This window comes from Triticum urartu, chromosome 5A (genome assembly GCF_056163025.1).
Source record: "Triticum urartu cultivar PI428250 chromosome 5A, HENAU_Tu73, whole genome shotgun sequence".
Lineage (NCBI taxonomy): Eukaryota > Viridiplantae > Streptophyta > Magnoliopsida > Poales > Poaceae > Triticum > Triticum urartu.
In genome coordinates, this window is record NC_141877.1 from 632,837,644 (window position 1) to 632,854,898 (window position 17,255).

Genomic DNA, 17,255 nt, shown 5'->3' on the forward strand with positions numbered 1-17,255 from the left:
TGTCACTCCGTATGACGGAGAGGTATCACTGGGCCCACTCGGTAATGCATCATTATAATGAGCTCAAAGTGACCAAGTGTCTGGTCACGGGATCATGCATTACGGTACGAGTAAAGTGACTTGCCAGTAACGAGATTGAACGAGGTATTGGGATACCGACGATCGAATCTCGGGCAAGTAATATATCGATTGACAAAGGGAATTGTATACGGGGTTGTTTGAATCCTCGACATTGTGGTTCATCCGATGAGATCATCGTGGAGTATGTGGGAGCCAACATGGGTATCCAGATCCCGCTGTTGGTTATTGACCGGAGAGTCGTCTCGGTCATGTCTACATATCTCCTGAACCCGTAGGGTCTACACACTTAAGGTTCGGTGACGCTAGGGTTATAGGGATATGTATATGCAGTAACCCGAATGTTGTTCGGAGTCCCGGATGAGATCCCGGACGTCACGAGGAGTTCCGGAATGGTCCGGAGGTAAAGATTTATATATGGGAAGTCCTGTTTCGGGCATCGGGACAAGTTTCGGGGTTATCGGTATTGTACCGGGACCACGGGAAGGGTCCCGGGGGTCCACCGGGTGGGGCCACCTGTCCCGGGGGGGCACATGGGCTGTAGGGGGTGCGCCTTGGCCTACATGGGCCAAGGGCACCAGCCCCAAGAGGGCCCATGCGCCTAGGGTTACAAGGGGAAAGAGTCCTAGGAGGGGAAGGCACCTCCTAGGTGCCTTGGGGGGGAGGGAAACCCCCCTTGGCCGCCGCCCCACCCTAGGAGATTGGATCTCCTAGGGCCGGCGCCCCCCCCCTTGGCCCTCCTATATATATAGTGAGGGAAGGAGGGCTTTTCTCCCACGCCTTTGGTTGCCTCCTCCTCCCTCTCCAACACCTCCTCCTCCTCCATAACGCTTGGCGAAGCCCTGCCGGAGTACTGCAGCTCCAACAACACCACGCCGTCGTGCTGCTGCTGGTGCCATCTCCCTCAACCTCTCCTCTGCCCTTGCTGGATCAAGAAGGAGGAGACATGGCTGTTCCGTACGTGTGTTGAACGCGGAGGTGCCGTCCGTTCGGTGCTAGGATCTTCGGTGATTCGAATCACGTCGAGTACGACTCCCTCATCCACGTTCTTTGAACGCTTCCGCTCGCGATCTACAAGGTACGTAGATGCATCTAATCACTCGTTGCTAGATGAACTCCTAGATGGATCTTGGTGGAACCGTAGGAAAATTTTTGTTTTCTGCCACGTTCCCCAACATCCATGACCCTACCCTAGGTACATAGCTTCGTCAGTGAGCGCCTCGGGGACGGGCAGAGGGGGGAAAGGGACCCCGCCGGTGCTGAGCCTCCACCGCGACGGAGCGCGTACGTCGGGCGGCGCGGGGTAGTTGGCCTCGTGGAGGAGGTGGGCCTCCCACTCATGCAGCGAGCGGCGGCCGAAACCGTTGGCCGCCGCCGCGTCGCCGGGGTACCTCGCGCTCATGGTTGCCGGGGGGGAGAGAGAGGGGCTCGAACGGCGGAGAGAGGGGAGGAAGTGGGGCGGCGAGGAGGGGGAGTATTGGTGCCTCACCGGCGCGGCCAGGGGCGGCCGCGTGTGAACGCGTGGCAGAATGCGGGGCGGCGGCGCCGCACTTCACCGCCCGTGAATCAATGGCAGGTTGACCGACGGCAGCCTTGGCATTGATTCCCCGCGGGAAAACCGAGACGATGAGGACGACCAGCCTTCGTCTCGCTGACGTGTCGGTCCCGCCACTCTTTCGTGCCAAAATGTTCAAGCCAGCACCCCCGAGCGTCCCCCAGCGTGCCGGGTTCGGGTTGAGTGCGCCGGCGCCAATTTCGGCCCAATCCGGCGAAAAACAGGCTCGTGGCTGGAAATGCTCTTAGTTACGGGGCCGATTTTTCAGCGCCGGCGCTAAAAAACGGCCTTGGGAGGGGGGGGAGGCTGTTGGGGGCGCGGCTGAAGATGCTCTTAGTCACACATCCCACGCGCCTCCTTCCTTTATCCATCTATTCTCGCGCTGGCCGTCGCCGCTTCATTACTTTTGATTTGCCGGTTCTACCATTTTTTTTCCGTCGTAGTAGCTGTTGGCAACAATGGTTCCAACTTTTTATTTTGCCAGCCCCAACATACGTGGTCACCGGTTCTGGCAAATGTGATCGCCGTTTTCAGCAGATCGCCTCGCTATCCGTAGTCGTTTGTTCCAACAAATGCGACGGCTGGTTCAATCATCTCGTTTTTTGTAGCACTTTTTGGGCTGGACAGGAATGAAGCGGTGTTGCAACCGACGGTGGCAAACGAGAGAGTGTGCCACATGCTGGTGTTGCCGGGGCCGCCGTCGACGACGAACGCGGCTGCCGCACCCGGCAAGGGAGCACCCGATGGAGTAGGGCATGCCGGGCGTGGTGACTCTGTTTTTTTTCTCTCCCCTACGCTCTTTGATGTGATTGGGGTTGCTACCACTGACCGGATCCGACGGCTGGAAGATACCAATTTGGATGGGTAGGGTTCAGTTGGCCCAAAGTTGGACCGATCGACTGGCGCCTAGTACCTGCCATTTTTATTGGCATGATGATGAAAAATTTAGTTTACTCACCAAGTAAACTTGCCATCATCTGCGAACATAATTTGTCATGCATAAAAGTCTGACCGTCGATTATTCGAATCGTTTGTATAATGTAATTAGTGCGAATCTTGATAGTAAGTTTTTGCAGGATGTGCTTGAGCTCATCTGCTGGTACAGTGATTAGTTCACCTGCCTGTTGTCTCCTCCGTAACGAGTTGACAGAGAAAGTACACGCGACAAAATAGTACTCCAAGACACGCTAAGAGTAATGGAATCAGCCGTTCTCATATGTCGTTGTGGCATGTGTGGTCGCAGGGGTAGGGGCAATCGATGGCCCTCACTTCAGCCCGGCCAAAGTACCAGTCACTCACAGATTTCGCGATACTCTGTGCACGCAAGAACAAGACACAAATGAATGAATCAATGAGCATGAACTATATAACCCACTTTAAAATCCAATTGGTAGACAGTAGATACCTTATTGTGAATGGTAGGAGAGCCATTTGCATTCCAAGTAGCCGGGACCTTGGACTGGCCGTGCGTGAAGCACGAGTTTATGAAGAACCCATTGCCCTTGGAGCGGGAGAAGGCGCCTTGCACAATTCCCACCATCTGCTCCCTGAAAGCTGCACCCATAAATTTCAGATCATTGCTTGATCATCGTATGTATCACAATTTAGTGTGCTGCTAAATTAATCTATTCTATAGATGTATGTATACCTTGCAAGACTTTCATCTGGGATGCGTTGCAGGCTAAACGACTGGACTTGCAGGCTCGCCAGGCGCCGCCGTGGTCGGCCACGTCCGGGGCCAGGCTTTCATGGATCTGAATTACATTTTCTTTATTGTTACACAGACGAAAAAGAAACTATATATGCTGAGATGATGTCTGGTCAAATATATATATACCACAGCTTCCTACCTGCCATGTATCGTAGGCTGCATTCAGCAGGAAGGTCGGGGTTTTTATGCTGCCGATTATGTTCTGCGGGAAGAAGCACTGCATGCATGTGCACGTACATGAGATGGTAGGGGTCAGTTGAGTTCGGCTTCATGGGTTACGGTAGAGTTCAACAGCTAGCTATAGCATGCATGCATGTAAACAGATGAAACCAGCGCTATGCATGTATTCACGTTACGCACCGAGGTGGCGTCGAGACGACCGGTGCAACTCCTCGGCAGGGTCTGCGCCACCCCATGCGTGGCCACGACGCCTCCGAAGTAGGATCTCAAGGTATGCCCACCGGCGACGTCGACGCTGAGTGCATGCATGGATTCAGAACAATGAAGATCGATGCGCAGTGTGGATGGATGAGTTCTGGATGCATGTGTGTGTAACGTACGCGTCGAGGAAGAGCCCTGCGTCGGCGAGGCACTTGACGGTGGTGCTCCGGCCGGCGAAGAAGGCGCCGAACTGGTCGCAGTGCAGTATTGCCGACAGGCCCCCGGCGGAGCCGCCCGCCAGCAGCACCTGATCCGCGGAGGACATCCCAATGGAGAGGAGGTGCTGGATGACGGCGTCAAATATGCGTTGGCCCCGGAAGTAGACCCTCGAGCCCGCGTCGTAGCCTTCGCCGGCGAAGGACGCGCCGTCGCAGTAGCGGACCATCACCCGGTTCCAGCTGTAGAAATCTAATGTGCGTACGCAGGAGTGCAAGCGTTAGTAAATGTAAGTCCAACGTCGATGCATACCGCATACGTACGTATGTATTTATGAGCCATATGTATGTACGGACCAGGGTTCTCGGCGGGGTTGGAGCTCAGGATGCCACGGAACTCGAGCTGCCTTTCCATGAGATTCGAGGACCCGAGGCGGCTCCCCTTGCGGTACATGCACGCCGTCACGTTCTCGCACCAGCCGCCTCCCTGCATTCTCGCAGTATGTTCGATAGATTTGGTAAAATGTATGTATCACATGAACTGAAGAAATAGTTCTGTATAGATGTACCTCTAGGTTGACGATCCAGCTCTTCTTCCCTGCACCGGACCCCGGATCCATGTGGTAAGCCGGCGGCGTCCCATCCATGCACACTGCACATCATTTTCATACTTACATGGGGTCTGCTTCAGTACACCCTTATCCCAATAAATCTCCACGTGATCCTATATACCTAAATAATGCATACTCACAGTCCCTATTATCTTAACATGCGCACATGTCATCTTATCAAAGGCCCACCATAACATGCATGAGAAAAGGTTTTCCATTATTAGTTGATCACATGCACACATGCCACCTCATCAAAGGTCCACTCAACATGCATGAGATTTTTTTTTCCAGTTATATTATGTCATGTATATTCGAAATATTTTTCAACTACACAGTAATCAAATACAAATATAGTATTCATTTCTAGTTTTAGATCATACTCATATATTATTAATTCAACTATGTATGTATACAATCAATTCACTGAAATATATTGCAATCAATTCCCGTGGCAACGCGGGATATTCTCTAGTTAGATTAGTAGTCAATATTCCACAAAAAAAGATTAGGTAGTCAATACATGAATATTGCAAGAGAGTATCATCAAGCAACATAACAAATGCTTAATTAGTGTTGAATTTGCAGGGTTTAATAGGGAATATTATGGTAGTTAGTGTGCATTAAGATCCAATTTGTAAGGATCCAACAAATTCCTGACCATTGCAGTACAGCTGGATACTATTCAATTCCGTTAGTTGTACCATCCATTTTATTGTTGATGTGATGGCATACCAAAGATTCAATTGTATATTATTTCGTAAGATATGATTTTATATGATAAGCCAATAAGACATGCACTAGTAGGGGCGTTCTCAAGAAAAATCGGTGGGAGAAAAAATCGACAAACCAGAAACGGGAAGGGGAAGTGGAGGGAGGACGGATTAAAAAGACAGACAACATAATATTAGTATTTTTTAAGATAATAGTAAGAGAGATAAAATACAAACATAGAGTGTAGAAACCGACTGGAACGCTTGAATTTCAATTTGGTGAAACATAGAGTGTAGAAACGGATCAACTAGAGGGTTGAAAATAGGTTCTCTCTAAGGTACGAAAAATCAAGAAGGTTGGGTCTGCTGTGCTGGTTTCCGCCTGATTTCCTTTTCGTAATGATTAATTGGCTTGCCAATTTTGTTTTTGTTTTTATGAAAAAAAAGAGCTCTTGCCACACTTGCTTGAAAAAAGAGTCACATGTGAATACTTGTTGCTTCTCTCTTTATGTTCGAGACGAGCATCACTAGACTTTCATGTGTTTTTTTGTAAACAGCAGACATACGTGTTATAGCACTTACTGCTAGTTCCTGGGCCAGCAAATACGGCTTCTAGGGGACAATCATAACTGAATTGTGGGGATTCACTTTGAATGGATACAGAAATTGCAAGGAAGTATAAAACCCTTCCAAACTGATGGGGGCTGGGCCTTGTGGTTGGAAAACTGGACATAATCTAATAAAACGTATTAAAGGTTGATTCAGAATTGGCATAAACACATGTACATACCGGCTCCCTTGTCGACGGCGGATGTGATGAGGGTGATAGGCACCGCCGGTACGCCCGGCGCCGCCGCGAGGACCAAAACGACAATGGAAAGCGCCCAAAGCTTGGCCATCCCGACCTTCTCCTCCATCTTCAACAATGGAGATATGGATACTCACGAGTCACGACTCTCTCCCAGTTGGCTCCTAGAAATATGCCCGTCGAATTGGGGATATATATTGATGGTCCTCAATTAGTACCAAATATAAAGGAATTAATTTTTTCAAGAAAAATAAATAAAAGGTAGGTATTAAATGCAGCGACTATGATTGCCTGTATATATCCAATCTACTATACGCGAACATGGCATGACACACCGCCTGGGGCCTAGCTACAATTTTGCTTACATTTCCTTCCATATGCGCCAATTGGCCAGCACGAAATTTCGAGGAGTGGGGCTTCAAGATATATGCTCCTACCAGAAAGTCAATCATCCAGCACGGAATTTCAAAAAGTGAAGCTTCGAGATTTATATATCCTTGTCCGAGAAAGACGATCACACCGCTGGGATCAGTGTGCAATCCATCTCAGCTTATTCTCTCGGTTCATCCATATCCAAGCGAAGCTTATCACCACACAAGTACTCCCTCCATTTTTAAATATAAGTCTTTTTAGACATTTCAAATACAGATGTATGTAGACATATTTTAGAGCGTAGATTCACTCATTTTGCTTCGTATATAGTCACTTGATGGAATCTCTAGAAAGACTTATATTTAGAAACGGAGGGAATACTAGTATATCTATCTGCATGAGACTCGCATGGCCATGTGATGAGGGCATTCTACTACAGCTACACCAATAGCTCCTGTAGTCACACCTGCTCAAGTAAGATAAAGGCACTAGAGCTCTCGGGCGTCAACCTAAAATATTGGAAACTTTCGTCTCTAGGAACTTCTGCTAATGATCATCCTTGGGGGAGGACCAACTAATTAAAAAATGATTTTTAGCAGCAAATCTTCACTAATTGTACACTGTTCATTAGCAAAAATGCAGCGTAAGGAGGGGTCCCAGTACTGGAAGTCTATTCATTCGATCAAATATGAGAGTCACCTAGGGCTGAGCGTCTCTATAGGCAATGGGGTTGGGAACCTTTTCTAGCTGGACCCGTGGCTAGGCAGATCTCCGCTTTGCGCCGAATTCTCATATCTATTTGGCATCTACCCAGACCTGATATTTTTTGTTTCTCGGGCCGCCAACAATGGGAGTTGGAACATCTCGTTCCGACAAACATTTGGACCCGAGGAAACGGTAGCTTGGGCCGCCCTTCGAGCGGCCCTCCCACCAGTGTTGGCAGACTCTCCAGACGTCATATCTCGCCACCTGGACCCGCTGGGGCTCTTCCATGTTGGCTTGGCATATCGTGCCCTATGTCATGCGCCGACACTTGCATGGACCACAACTTGCTGAAAAGTGCCCCTTCCGCTGAAGATCTAGATTTTCTTATGGCAGCTTCAACTTGATTGCCTCATGTCGAGGACAGAGGTGGTCAAGCGACATGGGCCGGTTGATGGTCTATGCCCCCTTTGTGGTGTCTCCGAGTATGGGTTCTTCGTGTGTCCCGTTGCCCGATTCCTTTGGAGCTTTGTCCGTGAGGCCTTGGGGCCTAAGTGGCTGGCCCTTGACCTGGCTGAGTTCCTGGATAGAAAGGCGAATCATAGCGGTAGGTGGAGACATCTCTTTTGGTTAGTGTTCGCCGCGATAACCTAGATTCTTTGGATGACAAGTAACAAGATGGTCATCAAGAGCGGATAGTTTTGCGACGAGCCACTAACTCGCTATTCAAATTTCTGCCTTTTGCAGCACTGGCACCTACTCTCTAGGCAGCAAACAGAGATTGGCTAGGCAACATGATGGATTCACTGATAGCGACAAAATGTCACCTTGCTTTGCCTCTAGGTCATTGATCTTTCAGGCGCGTGTGGGTTTATGTTGGCATTTTCCTTTTCTTTTTGGGCATACTTGTATTGTTGCTCCATCAGACTTTTTTTTTCTTCGGTACTTGACCTTGTTGTATGAAAGTGGTGGTTTGCTTTATTTATAAAGCGGGACAGAAGCCTATTTGGAGAATATGATACTGTCTAAATAATATATGATTGTATTATTAAGGAATAAATGGCCTAGCATGGATGAGAGGGACAAGCATTAGAGCATGAGCAAGCATGAAGATGGCAGCAACCATATGTGAAAGATGGAGATTTAAGTAGAGATTTTATAACTTCGAATCCACCATCACGTAATGATGCATAAACACATGGATAAAATATATAGGATGATACTTCATATTTTTCATCCACATCGTTCTATAGGTATTGCGCTACCTTACTTTTGGATCAACCCCGTGTACATAACCACAGGTAGTTTTTAGAGTCTGCATTAGTGGAGAAAACTGAGTTAGGATGGGATTCTCCTCCCCCTCTGTCCCTCCATAAATACTATGTGTAGGGTTTATTTTGTTAAAAGTTTGTCATTATTATATCTTCTTGTAATTCGTTTATGTCCAGGGACCATGCCAGGGCTGCTTACGAAGCCCCAACTTTCATATATACTTCATATAATATTCATAATGTTCTTCCTTGTTCTTCGATTACTTGTAGGGATTACATATTTGTGGTCAGGTTTATCGTGCCTCGACATGGTCAGTAAAAACTCCAAAGTTGGTTTAGCGATTATATAGGTGCAGACCTCATCACACATTGTAGTCGGATCGTTTAAGTCGACTTCACCCAAATTAAAAGACTAATTTGCATTGAAAGATTGGGACACCCTTCTACCTATCGGAAAGAGCATATAACCCCATAGGTCAATTTTTATAATTAATGTTAACATATCTGAAGGAAATAGGGTCGGTTTGGTTCGAGGCCTGGAGCAAAATTGCCTGGCCACAAACTTGCCTGGAATGTGCCTGAGCTATGTTTGGTTGATGTCCTAGACTTCTGCTTCTAGCCTGGCCTGACAAAGCTGACAAGCTCATTAGTCTGTGCTGGCCGGCAGGCATGTGATTAGCCTGGGCCAGGCGATCCATTCCTTACGCCTAGGTGTACTGCCCCAGCTGCCTGGCATTCTTGTATTATTTCTTTTGCATGGTATGGGTAGGTGTTGAGTTTTTTATGTACTAATTTGTACTGTAATCAGCAGCAGCCTCAGGACGCGAACCAAACGCCACATGCCTAACCAGGCAAAAATATCAGCATTCTCAGGCAACCTTCAGGCATCAATTTTCACCAGGCATGAACCCCATGTCTTCATCCAAACAGGCCCATAATGCCTACTGCAAGTTTATTTCAGGGGAATTTCTTGTGGGTGCAATAAAGAATGGAAGATGACCCCCACAAAATTACATGAGGACTAGTGTTGATTCCTTAGGCATGTTGATGCTATCAAAAGGAGACGAGGATGATGTAATGATTTTCTCTCTTCGCGTGCTTAAAGATCAAACTCTAATGACTTCAAAATCCTTCAACATTCCTCCACTATATCTACCCAACTTTCATATTCGAAGTTGTCGAGCTATTCTTGTTAGAACCACCGAGCAGTACACCAGATATAGCCATTGCAAAACCTCTTCCATTCGGAGCTACCAATTGTTCCATTTGGAATTGTTGAATATTTTGGCAAACCATCGGTTGCCTCCTTTGAACTTTCGAAGCCATCCAGCCAGAATTCTGAAGCAACAACAGTGTGCCATTGCTAAAGAGTTCCATTCGTAGCCTCCAAATGCTCTTTTTTCAGATCATCTGAGCCATTTGGATGTTGACACTTTTATTCACGTCAGAGCCGCCGACTTGATCACTCGAGAGCTTCCGAGTTGTGTAATAGAGTTGGTAACGACCAGATTTATGATCCCTCCTATTTATACTCCACATATCCCACATGTTCACTCGAAGCAAACTCCAGTCCCATCATTTGTTCTCAAAGAGAACTCCACCTCCTCATGACGATTTCAAAGGGCTTTCTAATCTAACCATCGAAGTCAATCCTTTGAGATCTAATCTCTCTTGTTTTCCACTCCTACTTCTCCAGTTCAAAAGCCAAAGCTTGAGAGAGTATGGGTGTTGAAGAGATTATCTTTTGAAGCACAAGAACAATGGATTCATCAGCTAGCAATCGCCATCTTATTACTTTTGGAGGTTGTGTGCCTCCTAGATCGGCAAGGTGGTTGCAAGTCTTCAAGTTTGTCAAGAAGCCAAGAATTTTGTAAGGGCTAAGAGATCACCTAGTTTGTGAAGATCCATGCTTAGTGAGGCTAGTCCTTCATGGGTGTACGCCACGGTGGAATAGGTTGGTTGCTCCTTCGTGGATTCTTCATGGGTGAATGTCCTTCATGGACCATTCCTTTGTGGGATCTCGCAAATGTGATCACTAGTAGAAAACATGGCTTTGATCACAGCTCAATATACACATTAGTCCCGGTTCGAGCGGCTAAAGGCATTAGTTCCGGTTCAAATGGGACCTTTAGTCCCGGTTTGAGACACGAACCGGGACTAAAGGGCCCATTTCTCAAACTCTACCCCCCCCCCCCCCCCCCCCCCCGCGTGTATCGCCATTTCAGTTTTGAAAAAAACAAAAGAAAATGACAAAAGATAAAAGATAAAATCCTTCGAGATGTAGTTATATTACTACATCTACTAGTTAGGAAAATTAGAAAACTTAAATTTGGACATGTTTTGCAAAAAAGTGTTATGAAAAAGTAAAACAGCTATAACATTTGCGTACGATGTCGGAAAAAAACGTATAATATATCAAAATGTTCAGCACGAAAATCCGCATCTGATTTTGACCGCCTACTGCGTGTTTGCAAATTTTTAGAATCCTCAAATTCTAAAAGGAAAAAATTATGCTCAAATTTTAGTTTTTTTGAATTTTAGTCAAACTACTTATTCAAGAAGTATTACTGTTACTAAATAATTATTCAAGAATATTAGTGTTACTTTATTTCAGTTTTTTTGAATTTTGGTCAAATCCGGTCAAACTATGGTCAAACTACTTATTTAAGAAATATTAGTGTTACTAAATAATCATTGTTTTTTAGAATAATAGTTTCAAACTCAAATAGTGAAATGTGTGATTTCATGCTCAAGCTAAACTCCTAAGGGTTAATAGGATTGACATCTTACTATTGTCAGGAAAACATCAAGTGCAGACTTGGAAACGAGGGGGACTAGGAAGTTAGATGATTTGGAATGATGAGGGGTGATTAGAGATTAGAGATTAAATTGAGCAGTGATGAGGGGTGGGTTATTAAAGATTAAATTGTAAAATAATTCAGAAATTTGAAAATGGGGGAAAATTAAAAAAATCATAAAATTACCTTTAGTCCCGGTTGGTGTTACCAACCGGGACTAAAGGTGGAGTTCTAGTCAGCGGCCACGTGAAGGGCCTTTAGTCCCGGTTTGTATAAGAACCGGGACTAAAGGGGGGGGGGGGCTTTAGTACCGAGCCTTTAGTCCCGGTTCCAGAACCGGGACTAAAGGCCCTTTTGAACCGGGACAAATGGCCCATTTTCTACTAGTGGATCCTTGTGATCTTAGGTCCTTTGTGGATCAAGGTATCCATCAGTGTGGATGTAAGATAGCACTAACTATCCAAACCACGGTAAAAATCTTCACCGAACCTACCCGTGTTTGCATCTCCCTAATTCTACCTTGTTACTTACACTTGCATGTGTTTACTTTCTGCTGCCTATACTCTTGTAGACTTGCTTGTGTAGGGTGCTTCATAGATTATTAGAGAAGCCTAAAATCACCAAGGAAATTAAAATTTGGAAAAAGAGTCCCATTTTGTCTTAGTAGCCTATTCACACCCCCCCCTCCCTCCCCAAGATAGACTTGATCGATCCTACACTATCATGTGGTATCAGATTTTCAGGTCACTTGGTGCGATTTTTCGATTTTTTCAAAAAAAAATAGAAAAGGAGGATGACCCCCGGCCTCTGCATCTGGGAGATGCATACGGCCACTTTATTGATTATTCACGAGGATTTCAGTTTTTTCATAGGTTAAAGTGCATCTTGGATCAAGTTGAACAAGCCAAATAAATGGGATGGCCTCATTAGATTACTCAAGAACCCCAATCTTGCATCCAAGAAGCAAAAGACAATGACATCTCAAGCTCAAAACTACTCATATGGATGAAGATGGTGCTGCACTGGCTAAACTCATCGCAAGACCAAAGGGGAGGTGGGAGCGACTAGGGCAAAGCATGTCGGATCGGCGAGCTCATGGTTGACCTGGTTGGCAGAGATGATCTCCAACAAAGAGATTTCAGGTGCCAGTAGAGATGAAAGGAAGGAAGAAGGTTCAAGGATTCGTGGAAAATAGACTTGATCGGCGATGCCCTGATGTTTAGAACCAGGAAGAAACGTACACTCAACTACACGCACACTGCAAGCGAATGAACTTAGCTATCCTCCCTCTCCTCTTTCTACTTCGTCATGGAGGTACGAGAGCTAATCTCTTCCATGGGGTGTGTATGGTCCATTCATGGTGGAGTGGCAGGGCCATGGACTCGGGTGAGTACACTGAGTGCATGCAATCAGCCAGAAAATCACGTTACCGAGGAAGTATCATGTACGGCACGGGCACTTTTTTGTTTAAACATCTCGAAAATCATTTACTGCATGGTAAAAAGCCGAATTATACGTCACAATAGAAGTGCCCGTTGCTGTTTTGCAACTTCAGATCCAGCAAACATTTGGAGTCTGAATTTGGCAGCACAACGCAATTCTTTTGGTTCTGCACCTGTAGACTTCATTCATACTTGGGCATCATGCGCGCATGTAATGTCATACGACAAAAGATGTGCTAACGAAGTTACAGACCAACCTGACAAATACCAATAACACACCGATGATAGGCACCACCATTCATATTTACGGATTTATGTACTGTACAGAGCTTCATCTGATTATTTACAGGCGAACTCTTGCTGATAAAACGGCTCAAGACACCAGCAAAACAATCATCAGATTATTTACAGGTGTCACTCTCGCAGATAAAACGGCTTGAGAACACCAGCAAAACATGCGACCAAAAATAAAAGATCCAAAAGGTAACCAACCACTCATTTGTACATGCTTTCCTTTCGTCCACTTCTATATCTCACAATTTTTTAACTAATCAACCACAGGCAAATGGAAATCATCATTTCCCGGGTTTCTTCCTCTTCTGAGCGGCCATCCTCTTGGTGTAGAATATCCATCCTATAACATAGGACAATGTCCTCCATCCTCTATATGGCTTTGGCTTTGATATCGTCGCAATGAAGCCCTTCAGCGCAGCCCCAAGATCTTGTGTGTCAAAGGATACCGGGGGGTCTGGACCTGGACGGCAATAATAGTCCTCTTCGTTGAACGAGGCGTGACTGGTGCTCTCCTCAAAAACCAATGAATTCGAGAACTTGTCTAAAGCGAGTGATTCTTGAGGCTGTCCATGGCCACCAAGTGGGGGAAGCTCAGGCTGAAATCTATTTTCACTGCTCTCTACAACTCCCACCGCACAAGGATCCAAGGCACACAATGGTTCGACAGAGAAAATGTCGCCTGATGGTATGTCCAAGTGGCTTAAATCAAAATCATCAGCGGCAACTTGTGCAGGTAACTGGAAAAATTCGTTTTCACACAAAGATGAGGATCTCATATTGAGGAGCTGTGACGGATTCTCCAAAAGTGTTTCATTGTCGCAGGTCGAGACATTCTTCCAGTCTTCAAATGCTTGTTTAACAGCTGCATTTGCTTCAGCCTAGAAAGAACAAATGCTGTAAGACCAGATGGTCTACGTTGCAACTGGTAGAAGGGGAAACGAATTTGATCTAAAGAGCTTATACGACGAAGAAAAGTGAATACCTTCTCCTTTTCTGTCAGATCATCAACAGAAACAAACTTCTCAGATATTAACCCTCTCACTTCCCCTACAGCATTGAACACAACAGCAGTTTTGCTTGGGCTTTCTAGATAGTAAATATGCACCTTGTCACTGAGAATACATGTTGTTTTTGCATGCTCAATAGTAACCTCCCACATCTTAGTTGACATGCCAGTGCCCAATATCTGCACAATGTTAACATTAGAGTTGGTTAGGAAATCTACATATTTTCTGAGACACCACTATCATCTGCAACAACATGCCACACCTCATTTACACTACCATAGATAAAATGCAGTTGATCCATCCAAATGAGGAACTCCTACACATATATGCAGTTTGATGGTTCCAGTTTTTCTTAATTCAAAGATTTACAAAATAATGCTGTCAAACATGTTCGATATAAATATACATGTCAACCTTGGACAGAATGGACTAGTCATCAACAGCTTGTATAAACTCTACAAAGAATATAAAATACATAAGCAAATTCTGTAAACCTTGCAAAAGGGTGCATAGTACCTTCCGGAGCCTAGGAGCATCAAGATGCAATAAAGTGAGAAAATCTTTGACTGTAACTATCTTCTCCTTATTCAAACGCTTGTGAAAAGCTCCTTCCTTGCCAATCTTCTCCAGTCTCCAAACCTCATCTTCAAGAACTGGTGGGTGATGCTTCTTGTACACTGGGAAAGGGGAACAAAATATAACAAGTGAGGCATTTAAATTTGCCCAATTTGGTAGCATTTGAGACAATGATGCAATGACATAGGTCAATCATTAGCAGTAAGAGTAAGCTAAGTTGGTCAAAATCCTTGCATTGAGAAAGCAAATTTTTATTACGTGACTATGACTATCAAGGGCACTGTGTTCTAACAAATCTAGATTGCAGCAAGGAATTCATGTGCTTATATTTCTATGTGCAGTTGTCAATTTTAAGGACGCTGTGCCAAAATGATGAAACTTATCAAATGTGCAGGAAGGGGTGCAAGAAACAAATAACAATTGAAAGCAGCATCAACTCACATTCTCCACGATGATCCTTTACCACAAATGATTCAGTTTTTGCTTCCCGTACTCTTACGCCATTATAACAACCATCCTCAGTTCTTGCACCTAACCTGAACTTTCGGCTGCGTGTCCAGCTGGAGTTATCTGTGAATGCTACATCTCCCACTGTACCAATGCCTTTATCAAGGCCAACAAACACGTCTCCAGAAAGCAAGGGCCGTTTACCTTGTCTTTCTTTAACGATGTTATTATTGAACTCCTGAGCTGTCCAGTCATTGCCTTCTCCGTCCTCAAAGTCACCCTCTAGAACTACTATTTCAACCTTCAACAGGGACTCCGTACCCATCACTACAACTTCTCTGGTCAAAGTGTCGACTAGAGCAATACTTAAGGTACCCTCGCCTTCAACCTTGGAGCCAGTGAAAATTGGAAGAGAAAGCCTAGTCGTGAATTGGAGCTGCAGATTTTTCGATGTAGATGGAACAGTGTACGTGGGACTTCTAATGAAAAATGAACAAAAAAACAAGGTGGTTAGATGAAGCTGCATCAGTTTACGAACTTCAAAAATTGTCAAAGAAGTGTTCATATACCGTACCTTGTCATCATAGCGGCATGATTTGCGAGGGCCAACTCAATTTCTTCTTTAACCTAAAAATTTGACTCGAATTAAGCATCAAGATCACCACTGAATAACTTAAAACAAAAACATGGCTGAAAACAGCACTGACTAGGTCAAGCTTTATGATGCAAGCAACAGCCTTGACTGAAAATATTTAATATTATCTTTTGAAAATGAATGAGAAAATGTCCATTGGAATGAATGCTTCGTTGCTAGTTTCGCAGGGTTTCAATGGTTCTGAATGTAGAACAATACAATGGTAGAAAAACTAATTCAATACAGTGGCTTCCAAAAATTGTGATTGAGATCTACTCTTGAACAAGAACCCCTTTTCCTAAAGTAATTAATACCTACAAGGTCATTGTGATCTCTTAGTAAAGATTTGTGAGTTACTAATAATTCCTTACTCTTCAAAACTAACACAAATACAGGACCAATACAAGATGGACTCCTGACAGCAGCAATGTTGATCAACAATTTAAGTAAGCTAAGTTTAATTCAGAAACCATGTCACCCAGCACATCATAATCGTAAGCCTAATGGAATGAATAGAAGATGCAGATTATAAAATTTTCTGGCACGGTTGAAGGAAATTGGGGGGGACAGCTTGCATAGACTCCTCACTACTCTGCAGATGAATGGCTGCAATGAAGAGCGTTGTCAAAAGTGCGATTTCAGATCTACTCAATACGAACCACCTGTTCCTAAATCAATACCTAAAGGTTCGTTGTAACCTCACGGTCCAAATTTGTGGGTCTGCGGAGTTTCTGATTCTACATATTCAAGACTAAACTAAGCGATGTAGAAAATGGATTCCTGACAGTTATACTGATCACCAATTGAAAAAAAAAAACTAAGGTTAATTCAGATACCTAGGCCCAAGGAAATGAAAAGAAAGGAGACGCGGATTAGACGGAGCACAGCCTGCGAATTCGTCGTGATACGGCTGAAGGAAACGAGGATTGGGGACGGGGAAAACACGGGAACGAGGTGCACGAGACGGACGGTGGCTCACCACTCTCCGGATGAGGGGTTCGATCGACGAGAAGAGCTTCTCGATGCTGCTCTTCCGCATCACCTCCGTGATGACCCTGCAAACGAATCCAATCCAATCCAATCAGAGAAACCGAGGTGGAGATTCCGATCGAGGCCGCCAGGAAAGGGGAAGGGGGACGGGATGCTTACTCGCGGAGGGCGGGGACCCGCTGCCGCTTGGGGTCGGCGGGGGAGGAGCTCCCGCCGGACTCGGCCGGGCCTCCGCCGCAGCCCCCCCACCGCGGCCGCTCGCCCTCCTCCGGCTGCCGCTTCTGCGACATCTGATCTCCGATCGCCGCCGCCGGTCGCAACCTAACCCTGCGCCGCGCCGCCCGCACGGGAACTGGTTCGGTCAGATGGCCACGGTGCACGGACGGGACGGACGGTGGGTTTGGTTCGGTTGGAGCCGCATAGGAAATGGCCTCAAATTGCGGGGTGACTCGGCCCACAGGGCCGGAAAAGGCAGGCTACAGACAGACCGACCCGGCCTACCCTACCCTGCCGGCCCGAAGCGCATATTCGGCGTCGGATCCTTTTCTTCCGGCTCGGCCACTTGTCCCGTCCGTCCGATCGACCGAGACATGGGCACTGTTTGGCAAATTCCGGTGCCAAACATGAGGCAACTCATACACTTCTCTCCCTCA

The 17,255-nt window shown here is 45.8% G+C and overlaps 2 protein-coding genes across 5 annotated transcripts; both read right to left on the reverse strand.

The window, feature by feature from the left end:
• Positions 1–2,651: 2,651 nt before the first annotated feature.
• On the reverse strand, positions 2,652–6,557 carry LOC125539162 (pectin acetylesterase 3-like). The gene is made up of 10 exons (XM_048702533.2): positions 6,435–6,557; positions 6,052–6,233; positions 4,510–4,592; positions 4,298–4,427; positions 3,905–4,193; positions 3,705–3,819; positions 3,484–3,561; positions 3,282–3,387; positions 3,039–3,187; positions 2,652–2,947 (listed from the first exon to the last, which is right to left on the reverse strand). Exons 2-10 carry the CDS (start codon positions 6,176–6,178, stop codon positions 2,846–2,848), a joined length of 1,179 nt encoding a protein of 392 aa, XP_048558490.1. The 5' UTR covers positions 6,179–6,233; positions 6,435–6,557; the 3' UTR covers positions 2,652–2,845.
• A 6,379-nt stretch (positions 6,558–12,936) lies between these two features.
• Positions 12,937–17,026, reverse strand: LOC125539163 (calmodulin-binding protein 60 D-like). 4 transcript variants are annotated; one of them, XM_048702536.2, is made up of 7 exons: positions 16,762–17,026; positions 16,592–16,667; positions 15,553–15,605; positions 14,973–15,454; positions 14,472–14,632; positions 13,931–14,134; positions 12,937–13,826 (listed from the first exon to the last, which is right to left on the reverse strand). In XM_048702536.2, the coding sequence occupies exons 1-7, from the start codon at positions 16,890–16,892 to the stop codon at positions 13,230–13,232; spliced, it is 1,704 nt and encodes a 567-aa protein (XP_048558493.2). In that variant the 5' UTR covers positions 16,893–17,026; the 3' UTR covers positions 12,937–13,229. The 4 variants fall into 4 exon arrangements, with proteins under 4 accessions (XP_048558493.2, XP_048558492.2, XP_087378245.1 ...); XM_048702535.2 differs by having other exon boundaries at positions 14,973–15,457; XM_087522119.1 differs by lacking the exons at positions 16,592–16,667; positions 16,762–17,026 and adding an exon at positions 16,449–16,562.
• Between the last annotated feature and the right edge of the window lie 229 nt (positions 17,027–17,255).

Excerpts from the sequence above, each read along its gene's own strand:
- LOC125539162 (XM_048702533.2), bottom strand. The coding sequence starts at position 6,178 with ATGGAGGAGAAGGTCGGGATGGCCAAGCTTTGGGCGCTTTCCATTGTC. Across the intron at positions 4,593-6,051 it reads CGCCGTCGACAAGGGAGCCG|TGTGCATGGATGGGACGCCG; the intron begins GTATGTACATGT and ends AATGATGTGCAG. Across the intron at positions 3,388-3,483 it reads CAGCCTACGATACATGGCAG|ATCCATGAAAGCCTGGCCCC; the intron begins GTAGGAAGCTGT and ends AATGTAATTCAG.
- LOC125539163 (XM_048702535.2), bottom strand. The coding sequence starts at position 16,892 with ATGTCGCAGAAGCGGCAGCCGGAGGAGGGCGAGCGGCCGCGGTGGGGG. Across the intron at positions 16,668-16,761 it reads CGGGTCCCCGCCCTCCGCGA|GGTCATCACGGAGGTGATGC; the intron begins GTAAGCATCCCG and ends ATTCGTTTGCAG. Across the intron at positions 15,458-15,552 it reads CATGCCGCTATGATGACAAG|AAGTCCCACGTACACTGTTC; the intron begins GTACGGTATATG and ends ATTTTTCATTAG.